Genomic DNA, 13,851 nt, shown 5'->3' with positions numbered 1-13,851 from the left:
ATTGTCATTACAAGATGCACGTCTTCTGTGTTTATTTTTTTCCATCTCTGTGTGGGACATATGATGTCCACCAAAATCCACCTGTTGGATTCTAATCTCTGAGTAACAATTGAGATGGCCTTAGCTTTTCCTACTTATCTCACACATGTCAGTATATAGTGAAGGAAAAGAGAGTGGGGGGAGGGAGGGTTGATGTAAAATCATGGGTTGAAAGTGCATGTGTGCATTTGCCTACATATATGTATTTATATATATTTGGTTGAAATTATAGAAACTATGTATAGATACACACTTAAAAGTACATAAGTACTATAGATCTTGGGTCACCACTTCTCCTTGAATTTGACAGCAGTATTGATGAGCTGAACACAGTGTGAGATTTTATGATATGACTAAAAGGATGGGTAGTTTTTAAAGTAATGATTATGTCAGTTTTGAGTCTGGTTAAAAAAACCCTGTTCTGTTTTCCTGTGTGTAGAAGATCATACCACTGAACATCGTCAAAGTAGCTTTGGCTCTTCAGATGACCAAAGTAACTGCGGAGAAGAACAGACTACAGTCAGAGTACAAAGCAGGAACTGTACAGCTAAGAGCTGCACAGGTAACAATATTTATGAATAATGGGGTATCCACTATAAAAACATCTCACTGGGAAGCCTTTATGGTGTTGAAAAGGATGCGTCTGTGTCTTTGTTCAGAAGTGGGTGTTAATACTGCTAAATATTTAGCCTTGATTTCTGTAGTTTGACTTCAGCCTCTTCATTTAAAGCAGAATAGTAGCTTTGCCATCCATGTAAAGACAACTAAGCTTCCATGAAAATATGCCACTCAGTCATCTTATCCTGGGTCTTTTTATTGTAATAAAAAGTGTGTAAAAAGGCCAGGTGTTAACTCGAAGGATTACTTTCTTCTGAGTCTGTCCATAAACAAGGAGCTCCAAGCCACACGGGAAATGAAAGCTCAAGATGAACCAGAATGTGCAGCAGTATAGTAGAGCTGTTTTACATTTCTTTCATAGCTCATTTCTTTATATCGTAACTAAATGCCTTTCTTGGAGGACAGAAAAGAGACTGAATGGTCCTTCTCTTGGTAGATTGTGTTAGGTAGCTGTGCTCTGTTTAGGTAAAAAGTCTGAGGAGAGTTAGTTCCACAGCGAGTACACATTTCTAAGAGCAGAGGGTGCTGTCATTGTTTGTGGATTGCTGCAAAGGTCAATTTTTGTATTTGTGTAGTAGTACAATGTTTCAGTGCACTGGGGAATAAACTGTCAAAGTAAAGGGCAGTAAGTTGGGATTTTTTCCTTTCTTGCAAGAGTTCAGTCAACTGTAACCTAGTAATTCAATTTGATCATAGAGATAAAGGTAAAAACTGGAAAGCAGCTTTAGAGGTAGGAGATACTTATTTTGCATGGATGGTTACTTCCAAAAAGAATGGTCTTAGCATGTAGTTAGAAAACCACTCAAGTTATAGTTTCTATTACTTGCAAGAGAATTAGATAGAGAAGACCTTTTTAAGGGGAGCAGAAAGTAGCTTGAACACCTAGACAAGTCCAGCATGTTACTTAAAAAAACATTGTTGCTTAAGTTCTTACACATGATACATCTTTTACACAGTTTATCGAACTTCAATGAATATCATCTAATTGGAGCTCAGTAAGGAGTAAGAATGTATTGCAAAGCCATTAACCCCATGTCAGTGATGTGTATTGTTACTGGGAAAATAACATTTCTAGTTGTCTCTACACACATCTTCATCATTTAGGGAGTAGCTTGTGCTGGTGTAGTTAGATGTCTGGTCAGATGAGTAATCAGGATTTGTCATTGTAACATTCTGAATTCTTAAAAATTCCCTCCTGCATAGTAAAAGATGTGTAGAAATCAACTGGAGTCCCATTGAAGTCCCCTCAGGATACCAACAGGAACGTTAACATTGCCATGTACTTTTTAGTATATAGAAGAAATACGGAATCAAAATTTGTGTATTTTTAATTATATTTGTCAAAATTTTATTTTGTATGTGGGTGTTGACAGTAAACTGACAAAGCTGAATGAAAATTAAACTGTAGCTTGTTGAACTGTCAGTGCATTACATGCTTCATAGTAACATCAAATATCTGTTGCATTCTAGTTTTTTTGTCACATATGGAAGTTTCTCCTGTCAAATATGTATTTTATTCTTCACTGAAGAATTTTACTTATTTTAGCTTGGATCAGGCATATTCAGTATTGGATCTGGTTCAGATTTTATGTGCCTACAGATCAACTTGAAATCTTGTTTCATGCAGCTCTGCAAAGCTCCCCTCAAGTGGGAGTTTTATAAACAATTGAGAATTGAGATTCCCCACTTCAGATGATGCAGAATTGATTTGGGCTCTGAAAATGATCAAACACATAAAATTTATGCTTCTTCTATAAAAAAAGTATGGGTGCCTCTCATGAGATCTTTTTGCCTTCATTATCATGTCAAAATATTTCAGATAAAGCCAGTTGACTTTTAAATTTATGGCACCCAAAATACTATTACAGGGCATTTGCAGATATCCAGTGGAACGTAGCCATTGTGCTGTACAGTTGTATTTTTACTAATTCAGTAGTGCTTGAGATCTTAGCTGTAAAGAAATCCTCCCTTTACTGTTTTATCTGTACAGCTCTACTGCCAGTCCTTGCAGCCCATGTGACATTTCCCTCCTCTGCAATAGACTTCATGACATAGAAGGGGTAGTCTAAAAAAGGCCTCTTTTAAAAATTTTCCAGCCTTTCTGAAAACACAAACATAGTACAGGAAAATATTTTTACAGTGTGTTTGTGGAGATTGTGAAATGCTTATCTGTAATACAGAGATCTATTTCGTAATGCTTGGTGGAGAGGGAGGGAAGAACGGGTTTATTTGAGTTGATACCTGCTGAGAACAGCAGCCTTAACTCTCGTGAGTGTGATATATCACTAATGGTCATACCCATTTCTACCACTTCTGCTGTATTTAGTAAATAAAGATCAGTAACAATTCCAGAAAGTAATGAGAGTGACTGCCAGTGTCTGTGTCCTGTATTTTAAAATTGTGGAACAAGCATTTCTAATTGTATAATTTCCAAATGAAAACTGAATTTTTTTCACCACTGGAGGGTTCCTATATTTAGCTGAGGTACGCAGCAGTAAAACTTGGGAAGGTAACTCTTGAATCTACATGCACACTTGTTAAGCTGAGAGAAAATAAATTTAGCTATTTCTGAAGAGCATGCTTTTGGTCAGTTTGCCATGGCATCTGTTGACTTGATGAGCAGAGAGGTATAATGAGTTCTGTTAGTTGAAGCAAATTTTTTTGGTATTTTAATAGTGTGGTTTCACCTACCTTTTCTTCCTCAGATGTGGTTTGTTGCTAGTGTGCTAGTGTTACCTCTGGGAATTCACAATAATACTTTAAAAAAAAAATATGGTGGTGATTTTTTAAACTATCTTTTAATATTTCTAACAGCAACGTTTTCATGAACTGGATAATAGGAAGCAACTTCTTTATGAGAAATGCATGGAATTGATGAAACAAGCTCGACACGTCTGCAGATTGGGTCCAGATCAAGATTTTCCAGAAGAATTTCAAGTTGTATGTAAAAAAAAAAATTAATTCACATATCTCTTGAATTTCTAATTTCTAATTTCTGCAAAGAATATTGTATATTTTTATTAGAAGGCTCCCAGTAAAGGACCATGTGTACTTCTGTTACTGTCTTTAGCCTTTTAAACTAACTTTAAAAGAATGCTGAGGTACCCTTTGACTGCCACTCTGTTTTGTGCCCAGGAGAGAGAAAATTAGATCTGGGATTTAAATTGAAATCCACAGTCTTGTGTCCAGAGACATAAATAGAGGCCGTATTTTTCTACCTTCCTGCTCTAATGGAGCAACACAGAAGAGCTGAGGTCAAGCCTCTTAGAAGTATTCATTTGCATGGCTTATCTAGCACGGTCTATATCTTACACCAAATCTCCAAGTATCTGTGCCTGCACAAATCAGGTAACCAAGGAGCAACTAATTATGTATCTTAATTATGTAACAGCACTTCCAACCATCTTTCTCTGCCCAGAATAGTTAGTGGAGGGAATCTTGCTATGTTAAATTTTGATTATGTCACACCCTGATTAAAAGCAACAAAATAGTTTATGGTTTGTCCAATTTATTTTTTTTAAAGAAAACTTGAGTGCTTCATTAGTATTGCTTTGTAAAATGTGCAATCCTTTGTCTTGTAGGCTTTTCAGACTCTTCCAGACACATTGGAGGAAATTGATGCTTTTCTGAATGAAGAGAAAACCAGGGCTTCCTGTTTCGCAGGCCTCAGTGCTTCCGTATGTTCACTGCTTTCCCTCCTCCTCTACCCATGTTGTACTTGTTTCCCACTCAGTGCTAGATCTCTTGGTATAATAACCTAGACAGTAGCAACAATGTACTGTAAATGCCAGATTGTGCATCTACTCAGATTTCAAGTAGATTCTCTAAAAAATACCCAAAAAAACAACTTGCAGTAATCTTAGAGAAACAAAGCTGTACAGTTTCTGTGCTTTAAAGCTAGAAATCTGTCTTGTTTAGTGTTCAGTGTAGTAGTCTGTGTAATTGTGCTTGAACAGTATCAGTGCAGTGTGGTATTTTTACAGTCAAGATTAGAGTTGGCAAATATTTTGCTGTGTGTTTGTTTTTTATTCTGGCAGGTTGTTGAAGAATACAATAAGCAAACAGAAGAAATACAGCAGTTGACAGAATTTCTAGAGGAAAAGAAAAATGAGTTGAGTAACTATAAGCAAAACATTTCACAGGTAATAGCTCAACTTACCACTTTTCTATCATTATTATAATTTATGTCATTGTAGGAACGTATGTACAGAAATAAAGGGTAACATTTCAGATAGTTTTGAGTGTAAAGTGAGATGTTAGCTTTCCTAATTACAATGTCTTTTCAATGTAAATGCTATCTCCAAGTGAAAATTCAATTCTTAAATTGATCTCACATGGATATGTCTACTTTTAGGTCAAAGAAAAGTGGCTAAGCCTCTTGAAGGTGATGATTGAACAAATTAATGGAAAGTTCAGTAGATTCTTTAGTTCCATGCAGTGTGTTGGTGAAATTGATCTTCATATGGAAAATGAGGTATGACTGATATTTTGTATAACATTCATATTTTCTTGCATAATGTTTTGGTCATATATTGCTAGAGGAAAATAACAAGTTGTCTTGTGGAGATGTTATTTAGTAAAAGTTTAGTGTTTTTTTTTTTTAAACACTTTTGGTGTACTAGAACTGACTTACCGGTTTGATTGAAGGCAAGTCAGTCTTTATCCAGGCGACTAAGCCTTTACCTCCTGACTTTTCGAATAGGCTTGCAACTTAGAGAGCTTGGTTAGAAACATTGTATTTACTTAGCTGTTACTCAGATTTATGAAGTTTATGATTTACTTCTGCATTTTCAGCTAATTTTTGTCCTCTGTCGTCACCCAAATCTTCTGTTACTAGGTTTTGAATTGATTTGGTTCTACATGTAGTTTCTACTGGAGTCTGGGGGCATTTTGTCTGTTCTGAAAGCAGCCATCATTTGGCCCATCCTGTTACCTTCTCAGTAACCTTTATAGGTAGAGCTTACCTCTGGTGAAGAGTTAAAAGCATAAGTAGAGCTTGGGGAGAAATATTCAGTGCAGTGAACTGAAGAGGGAAATTTCATATTTTGTTTTAAATTGATCACTGAAATGATGAAGTCAAGACTTTCATATGTTAACACAGACTACACAATAGTGAAAGTGAACACAATAATTTTTTGTGGCTTTTTTTGCTATCGTAAATTACTCAAACAGCTTTTCTTGAAATAGCAGTGGCAGTTATTATTCAGAGCTGAGAAGTGACTGTTAAGGCACTTCATATGACCTGTATAAAGATGTTTATGTGTAGACTAGTAATATGAAACAGTAGAACATTAAAATGTAGACTTTTCAGGTATTTTGATAATTATCTCGATAGAACTATATTACACAAAGACTGTGTTTTACATAAAAGTATGTTGGGAGAGAGAATACAGAAGGAACAGTAAAGCAGTTTAAAAGCAAAAGGTGTGTAGAGTGCCCTTCTGAATCTCTTCCTTGGAAGGTCTTGCTCCTTTATAGCAAAGATGTCACAAACAGTTTTAAAAGATTAGCTAGCAGTAGTGTGCCAGTGAGTAAACCTTTCTTCAAGGGATCAATGGCTACATGTGGAGTTCGGCGGGAGAAATGCAGCACTCAATATGAATGATCAGCAAGTCTCATTTATTGGTATCTCTAAAACCACTTATATAGCATCAATAATTAGGCTCATACATAGTGCAAAAGCAAGCTCATTATTGGATATTTCATCTAAGGTCGACTCCACCTAAATCCACATTCCTGTGATCGCTCATCTATGCTGAATTCACATTCTTCTGATCACAGCATCCTGTTCTGAGTTAACAGTTATCACCAAGGCCTTCCTGCCTTTGCAACATCTCACACCAACTGTACTCCATTGTCTAACTCTTTCTGTACTCCATTGTCTAACTCTTTCTGTACTCCATTGTCTAACTCTTTCTGTACTCCATTGTCTAACTCTTTCCCTGCTAACTGCTGCATGGGAATATGACCTTTGCTCTCTAGCCATTCCTCTACAGCTACAATCTAGAAGGGTGGATAATCTGTTCTAAAGATTGTATTCCTTACCATTCTCTGCTGGAGAATCTTTTTCCTCACCTGTAGTTATGCAGAGGGAGACTCTTGAGATAGAATACTTTTTATTAGAAATATTTCTGTGACACTGAATTTCAGGCCTCTATTAGTCTGCCTTATAGGAATCTTGAGATCTGTGGTTGTCCCTGATGACACTACCTGCTGTCACCATTGTATTATAGGAGGAATTGGATATTAGGGAGAACTTCTTTACAGAAAAGGTGATTAAACATGGAATGGACTGAGGAGGGAGGTGCTTAATGAATGACTGGACTGAGCACTCAGCCAGGCTGGTGTTCAGTCATATGTTGGGCACTAGTCTCAGCAGCCTTTTCCAACCTAAGTGATTCTGTGATACTGTGTGAAATGCTTCACTAGATTCTTCCTTAACAACCTAGCAGAATCCTCTGTGAACAGTCTGACTTTCTTGGTAACACTTAGCCAGAATTCATACTGATAGTCATGCTAACCCTTGCATTCCTTGATTCACCACAAGGAGTTTTGAGCATAATTTTTGTCAGGTTTTGGAACATCTGTCAGTTACACAAGCTGGCATTCAGTAGTGTGCCAGTAGTCAAGGTCTGTCTGATGCCATCATCGCTGTGTTCCACCTGAATTTTTTTTATTTGGTTTTGCTAGCCTGTATCTTGTTCACTTTTTCTAACCTAGTTTCAGTCTTTGTTGATGCATCTGAAATTACAGTGGACCTAGAGACCTAGAGCCTGGGTTGTATTTCTCCTTACATGAAATTGGAACAACTCACAGAATCACAGATAAGTTAGAAGGACTCACAAGGGTGATCAAGTTCAACTCTTAAGTAAATGGTCCAGGGAGGGATTGAACCCACAACTTTGATGTTTTTAGCATTGTGCTGTGACCAACCAGGTGAACTCAGTGGCCGCTGAGCACAGCTTCAGGAGTAATAGAGAGTACTCTGAAGATTTCTTTGTCATCCTCAGCATGAATGCATTTCATTGCATGGTCCTTTGGACCACATCTGTTATCCTGGTACCTTGCATCATTGGCTGAGGCTGTTTACAAGTTTCACTTTCCTATTGAAGAAAAGCCAGGATTGAAATCCTTGTGTGTGGTTTTCCTGTTGAAGTATGAAAAGGAAATGGCTGTCCTGATGGACTTTGAGCTGCTTGTACTTGAAGTGTTTCAGATTGGTACTTAACATATACACCATTAGTCCACTGCTCAAGCTGGTAGTATCTTAAGGCGTTTTTTTTTCTGATGAATGTGATTTACAGGGGCATGGCTTTCTTCTTTGTCTGGCCGAGATTTTTATTTTCCTGTTAATGTTCTTACTATTTATGAAGCTTTTCTTAACAGAAATTAACAAATCATAGTCATGGAAAGGGAGTGGTATTGGAAATTCTCTAGCAGAAATAGACAAGAGATAAGGAAAACAGATGAAACAATTAATATATATAGATGAACCAAAATTAATATATTGGTTTTAAGTTGAACTTGAGTAGTTGGTAGACTAATGAACATTTGTATAAATATCCTTTAGTTCGCATGTCATCATAAAATAAGCTGTAAGTAAAAAAAAAAAAAAAGGTGTTTTAAAGGTACTGGCTTTCACAGGAGGAGTACGAGAAGTATGGAATCCGCATTAGAGTCAAATTCCACAGTAGCTCTGAACTTCATGAATTGTCTCCGTATCATCACAGTGGAGGTGAAAAAACTGTTTCCACTATGTTATACCTGATGGCTATGCAAGAACTCAACAGATGTCCTTTCAGGGTTGTTGATGAAATAAATCAGGTAAGAATCAATAATGTGGTACTGCTCTTTCAATAGTCAAATGCTTATGACATAGTGGAGAGAACAGACTCTTTTTTTTGCTTTTCAGGGAATGGATCCAATGAATGAGAGAAGAGTTTTTGAAATGGTTGTGGGAACGGCTTGTAAAAAGAGGACATCTCAGTACTTCTTCATTACACCAAAGGTGTGTGGCAGCAAGTGAAATTGGAAATTTAAAGTGTATGAGAATTGGTTTTTATGTGATAATACACCAATATAAACTATATAACTTAGCTCTGTTTACCTAATAACTTTGGATTAAAGACAGGATTTGTCCATTCTAAGGACAGGCAGGCAAGAATTCAGACAACTTAAACCAAGGCTCATCTCCTCAGAAACTGACTCTGGAGTTGTGACCTCACTGGAAGTATCATGTGTTAACAACCAGTGTACAAGGTTATCATGAAAAAGGCTGTAAAAGGTAATCCCTCTAGCTAACACAGAATTCAGACTGTAGCAGAGACCAACTTCCAGGCAAGTCAGATGATGATACTGGAGGACGAGCAGGCTAGTGCTGCTGACATCAAAACTCAAAGAGTCCCACATGATTACTTGAGTAGTTTTCCTGTATTAAAATGAGACTTAGAGGCTCAGAAAAGGTGAGATCTATGCTCCAAGTAACCAGTTTAATTGTAGTCTTCGGTCAAAATTCTAAAAAAGGTAGTTGACTTACTAGTCATGCAGTGATACCATGCTAGAGCTTGAAAGGAGTAAATAGGGTGGCTGTTCAGTTGCACCATTAACAGAGACTAATGTTATGTTCAGCTTGATCCAAGACAAATTGAAACAGTGAAGGTTACTTGTACACCAGGCAGACAGGCAGCCAGTAGTGTGCTAGTTTTTATTAAGATATCACTTCTGTATCCCATTATACACTGTATTCTAGAAAATCTGGCTGGTATGTCCTGTTTTTTCAGTAAATTGCATTGAAGGGCCTGAGTAAAGCCATCTAGCATTTCCCTTACTAGAAGGAGATGGAAGGTAATGCTTATTGTTCCTTCTGATCTTGCAGTATGCTTATCTCTATGCAGTTTGGTCATTTCCTGACCACATTACTTCTTTGTTGTTCAGTGTTATCTGTTCCTGTTTGTCTTCTTGTGATTCCTCTCCTTTATTGAATCAGCTTTTCTGTGTGATCTCCTACTTGGAGAAAGAAGATAATAATGTGGATGTTGAAAGATAGTTCAACTAACTAATGCTTCCTAAATTTAAGGAGTTGTAGAAAATTGCTGTCTGGGGTCCAGAGTCTGTTGTAAAAGTTGAGTCTGTTGTCAAATTACTAAAAATAGAGACAAGGAAAAATTGATTATGCAGAGCTAACCAGAAAGATCAAAATAAAAATGAAAAAGCAGAATTAAAAAAAATCTTAGAACTTTAAAAAAAGTGACGAAAAGGCAACACCGTGTTAGCAAGAAGCTTGAAGACTGTGTTCCAGAATTATTCAGCAATAAGAGACAGTGTTATGAAGAGGTGGCTGAAGATATTCTTTGTGTCTCCTTCATTCTTCCCTCCACAAGCAGGTGACATGGCAAGTTATAAATGGCCTGTCACAAGAAAAATCAGTGAGAGCACATCATGTAAAGCTTTAGTTGATTAGAGTGTTTGTGTGGGCTGCATTAGAGAGTAATTAAATGGCTGCATAGGGCAGGATGGGAAGGCCAGACATTGCTGCTCATGGCTTACCTGCAATTCCTGAGCCTATGATGTATGTCACCACTTACTAGAAGGCAATTATGTAATCACCTACTATAAAGTGTGACAATTTGTCATGCTAAGCCAAGTTCCACGTGTGCACCCAGTGGATGCAGGAAAAACTGTGACCCATTTTTTTCAGTATGTTGACACTTCCCCTGGTTGTATTTCTAAGCAAGATAGAGAGGGGAGGGGTATAAATTAATACACAGTAAAGTTGATTAGGAATATTGTCTTTTGAATAGTTGTGATCTGCTGTCATTATGAGTAGATGAATTGAATATGTTCTTAGAAGTGGGTTTGAAAATTAGTATTTTTAATACAAATCTGTGGTGAAACATTCTACGTTTATTAGACATACAGATAAGTCACCAAGTTGGGAGTTAATCCCTTTTTCACTGTAAAGCAAGATTAGAATTCTAAATAATAATAGGTTAGGTAACTTTTATTTAAAAAGAGGATTCATTTCAGTACAGACAAACATAAAATTTGGTATTTAAGTGGAAAAATCAACAACAGCATCCGGTGTAAGGCATAAATGCCCGAATGACTGGGGAGAGGGAAGTGACAAGTTGAGCAGGTAAATTGTTCAATGTCATCCTGAGCCATTCTTGTAACTTACACTTTGCATGACTTCTTTGTGTGCTGGGCTTACGTTTGGCAATGTTTGGATTATCATAAGTATCCAGCTTTGGCTGTTACACTTCAGAAAAGTAGTAGAGGGGCTGGAATTACTCCAGAAGGTAGCAGTGCAACTTCTAAGTAATTTTGATTGTTCTGGGTTTCCACTAATGGAGATTGCTTAGCTTAGGGAAGCACAGGGCTAAAGAGAGAGACATAGGTTTACTTGGATACAATCACTATCTCCTGTCCTCCTCCAGGGGAAAAACAAGAAAAACATTATTCTGTGCCCACAGAGTAGTGGAGTTACTCTCTGGATAGAAAAATTATTCTCTGGATACAGTAGAAAAGCAATGAGATCCATGGTAGCAAGAAGGTGCAGATTAGATACGAAGATTTTCTTCTAATAAGAATAACAATACATGGAAATAGGCTGAAGAATGAGTCGCTTTGAGGGGGTTTCTAGGAAGAAATGCACTTAATTTGTCAGGCTGTGATCCTAGTACAGTGATATTTTTGAGATTTAAGGTTTTTCATAGATCTTACTCAGCTTTTTTAGACAATGGGAAACATTTAGCTATTTTGACTTCGGTTTCTGTGTTTTTCACCAGCTCCTGCAGAATCTCACTTACAATAGCAAGATGACTCTGCTGTTTGTCTACAATGGACCTTTTATGCTGGAGACATACAAATGGAACTTGAAGCGCATCAAGAGACAGCAACGGCGGCTTAGAGGGATGAATGAATAGTGGTATATAGCTATAGAAACATAGTTCTACTGAAATATTTTATAGATCTTTCTTGAAACATCTGGCTTTCAAGAATTCATAAATTTTCAGAGAGGAAAACCCTCAATGAACTGATAATTGAGAACTTTGGTTCTTACACACATGTTTGACAGATTTGAAGTGCATGATTTTCTTTTTCAAGTCTTTTATAGTGGTCACTTTCTGCAAGTAACCTACTTTTCTCAGTAGTAGGTTTAAATAAAAAAATTCTTTTTTTTTTTTTTTTTCTATTCTATCAGTTAATGCAGCCTCAGAAGTGCAGGTAATTTTCTGGATTATCCTGGACTTTGTGACTGCTGTTTCTTAGAAGTTATTTTTTCCAAAAATTGGAATTTGCTTTTGGTAAATAATTTTACCTTACCACAGATGTGGGTATTATCCCATTTCCCGATTGAATGCAGTTTTTAAAAATTAATTCAGGTGATCTGTAGAAAAAGAATGGTTTGTAATGGTTTGTTTTGTAAAAATAAACCTGAAATTAATATAAATAATATGATTTTATGAATATATTATTGTTGAGTAAATACTTTTTCTCAAAATTGGTACATAAATATAGTAACATTTCATTTTGTAATGTTCGAAGGACAAGGTTTTTCTAGCAAGTCTCTCAGCAAGAAGACTAACAGAATTCCAGGTCTTTCTGAAACAGTGAGCTAGTGAGCTTGCAGAAGTAAAACTAAGCAATATATAACTTCTTGTGTGTTTATTTTTCTAAGTAAAACTTGATACATTTTTGGTGATAGAGAAAATAGTACTGTAGATTTGACATGTAAGTTAAACCCAGGAGGATTTTACAAGGTGTCAGCTGCATTGGAGTGATTGTACAGTCAATTGCTTTTCAACAGAAAGCCATAAAAATTTTTAATAGAGTGTTGGCCATAACTAGTTAGCATTTGGAAATGTAGGTTACAACAGAATGTGGAACACCAAAAATAAAGTCCTGATTATCAAGTGATGTACTAAATAAGTAAAATTCCACAATTCAAAGTCTGCTTTGAGTGGGTGCTTTTCTTAACAGCATCCTGGCAATGAACTTTGCTAGTGAAACTGGCATGTTAGGCTTTGATACTGTCATATTTGAAATAAAATAATCCAGTACAAAATATGAGCTGGAATCTGGAAGGTTTTAGGTATTAAAGGGCTAAGTGTTGTAATTGTTCTTTTGAATAGATAGGTGAGCCTTCAGTGCAGTAGAGAACCACACGTTCTTGTTACTGCAGGCCATTGTTGGTCAATGGAATTGCGTGACTGTGAAATGAGTTCCTGGAGTAATTTCTATGATGATTAGTGTCCCAACAAAAGTACTGAACAGAAGATATGAAAGTGTGGAAACTCAGGCTGTGATCCAGAGTTAATTTGGTCAGCAGAGTATCTTTGACATAATTGAGGCTACAGGCATATCTCTGTCTGCTGTATTGAAAGATCTTGGTTTTAAAAGTATTCTTCAAAATTGTCTGTTATCTGGGAGTTTCTCCGTATGAATGGTTTCTGTTACCCTCTGTCTTTAGTATTGTTGCTGTTACTCTTTGTTTTCATGTCTCATTACTGTTTGCAGTAAATGGTTCTTATCTTTTCTTAGCCTATGATTTTTGCCTTTTGTGCCTCCATTTCTCTCCTGTAGCACACTGCAGGGGGAGGGAAAATGAAGCAAGAGGGCGGTGTCTGGTTTGGAGAGTCTTGTGGGGGCAAGAATTGGGTTGTACCATTCCCAAAGAAGGACAGGTTGGCACAGTGTCTGATGGGAGGTTCTGAGAGAAGAGCTACCCCGTGGGAAGCAGGGGAGGGGAAACCTAGAAGCACTCTAGCTTCTCTGTAAATAACTGAGCCAAAATTACTTTCTTCACTTCTGACTCATTAAAACAGTGTCCAAAATTACTTTTCCTAGAACTTTTTGTTCTGGAAGCATTTTTCCCCCCTTGCTAATTAAGAATAAAATCACAATTCAGTACACTGTAATTTGTGAGACTCTGCTCCAAGAAAAATTCTTCACCTATTCCTGCCTAAACATCTGATAATCACATGACTCTTTCTATGCTATTGCACCCAGACTAGGCTTGCCAAAAGCCGTGCTAATATGGGGCTCATTGATCCAGTGTCCTTCGCATATTCCAGGGTGAAGGGCAATTTTTTGTAGCACTACTGTAGCTGCTACTGGCACTATAGCTACTACTGATCTAGTAGCTGCTATAACCTCATATTACTTTGGTGCTAACTTCAGCCATTGACAAGG

The 13,851-nt window shown here is 36.9% G+C and overlaps 1 protein-coding gene across 3 annotated transcripts in view; it reads left to right on the top strand.

Moving 5' to 3' along the window:
• Positions 1-13,207, top strand: part of SMC5 (structural maintenance of chromosomes 5) — a 39,783-nt gene extending 26,576 nt beyond the window's left edge. For all 3 annotated transcript variants that reach the window (XM_033520664.1, XM_015652884.3, XM_015652885.3), the window contains 8 exons: positions 479-601; positions 3,472-3,597; positions 4,239-4,334; positions 4,695-4,799; positions 5,012-5,131; positions 8,302-8,481; positions 8,570-8,665; positions 11,445-13,207. In XM_033520664.1, the coding sequence (XP_033376555.1) occupies positions 479-601; positions 3,472-3,597; positions 4,239-4,334; positions 4,695-4,799; positions 5,012-5,131; positions 8,302-8,481; positions 8,570-8,665; positions 11,445-11,582 (984 nt within the window). In that variant the 3' untranslated portion in view covers positions 11,583-13,207. The remainder of the gene's footprint in view (positions 1-478; positions 602-3,471; positions 3,598-4,238; positions 4,335-4,694; positions 4,800-5,011; positions 5,132-8,301; positions 8,482-8,569; positions 8,666-11,444) is intronic.
• Positions 13,208-13,851: the final 644 nt, after the last annotated feature.

This window comes from Parus major, chromosome Z, assembly GCF_001522545.3.
Source record: "Parus major isolate Abel chromosome Z, Parus_major1.1, whole genome shotgun sequence".
In the NCBI taxonomy this organism is placed as follows: Eukaryota; Metazoa; Chordata; class Aves; order Passeriformes; family Paridae; genus Parus; species Parus major.
The sequence above is the reverse complement of the archived record's forward strand: the minus strand, read 5'-3'. Positions and strand labels throughout refer to the sequence as shown.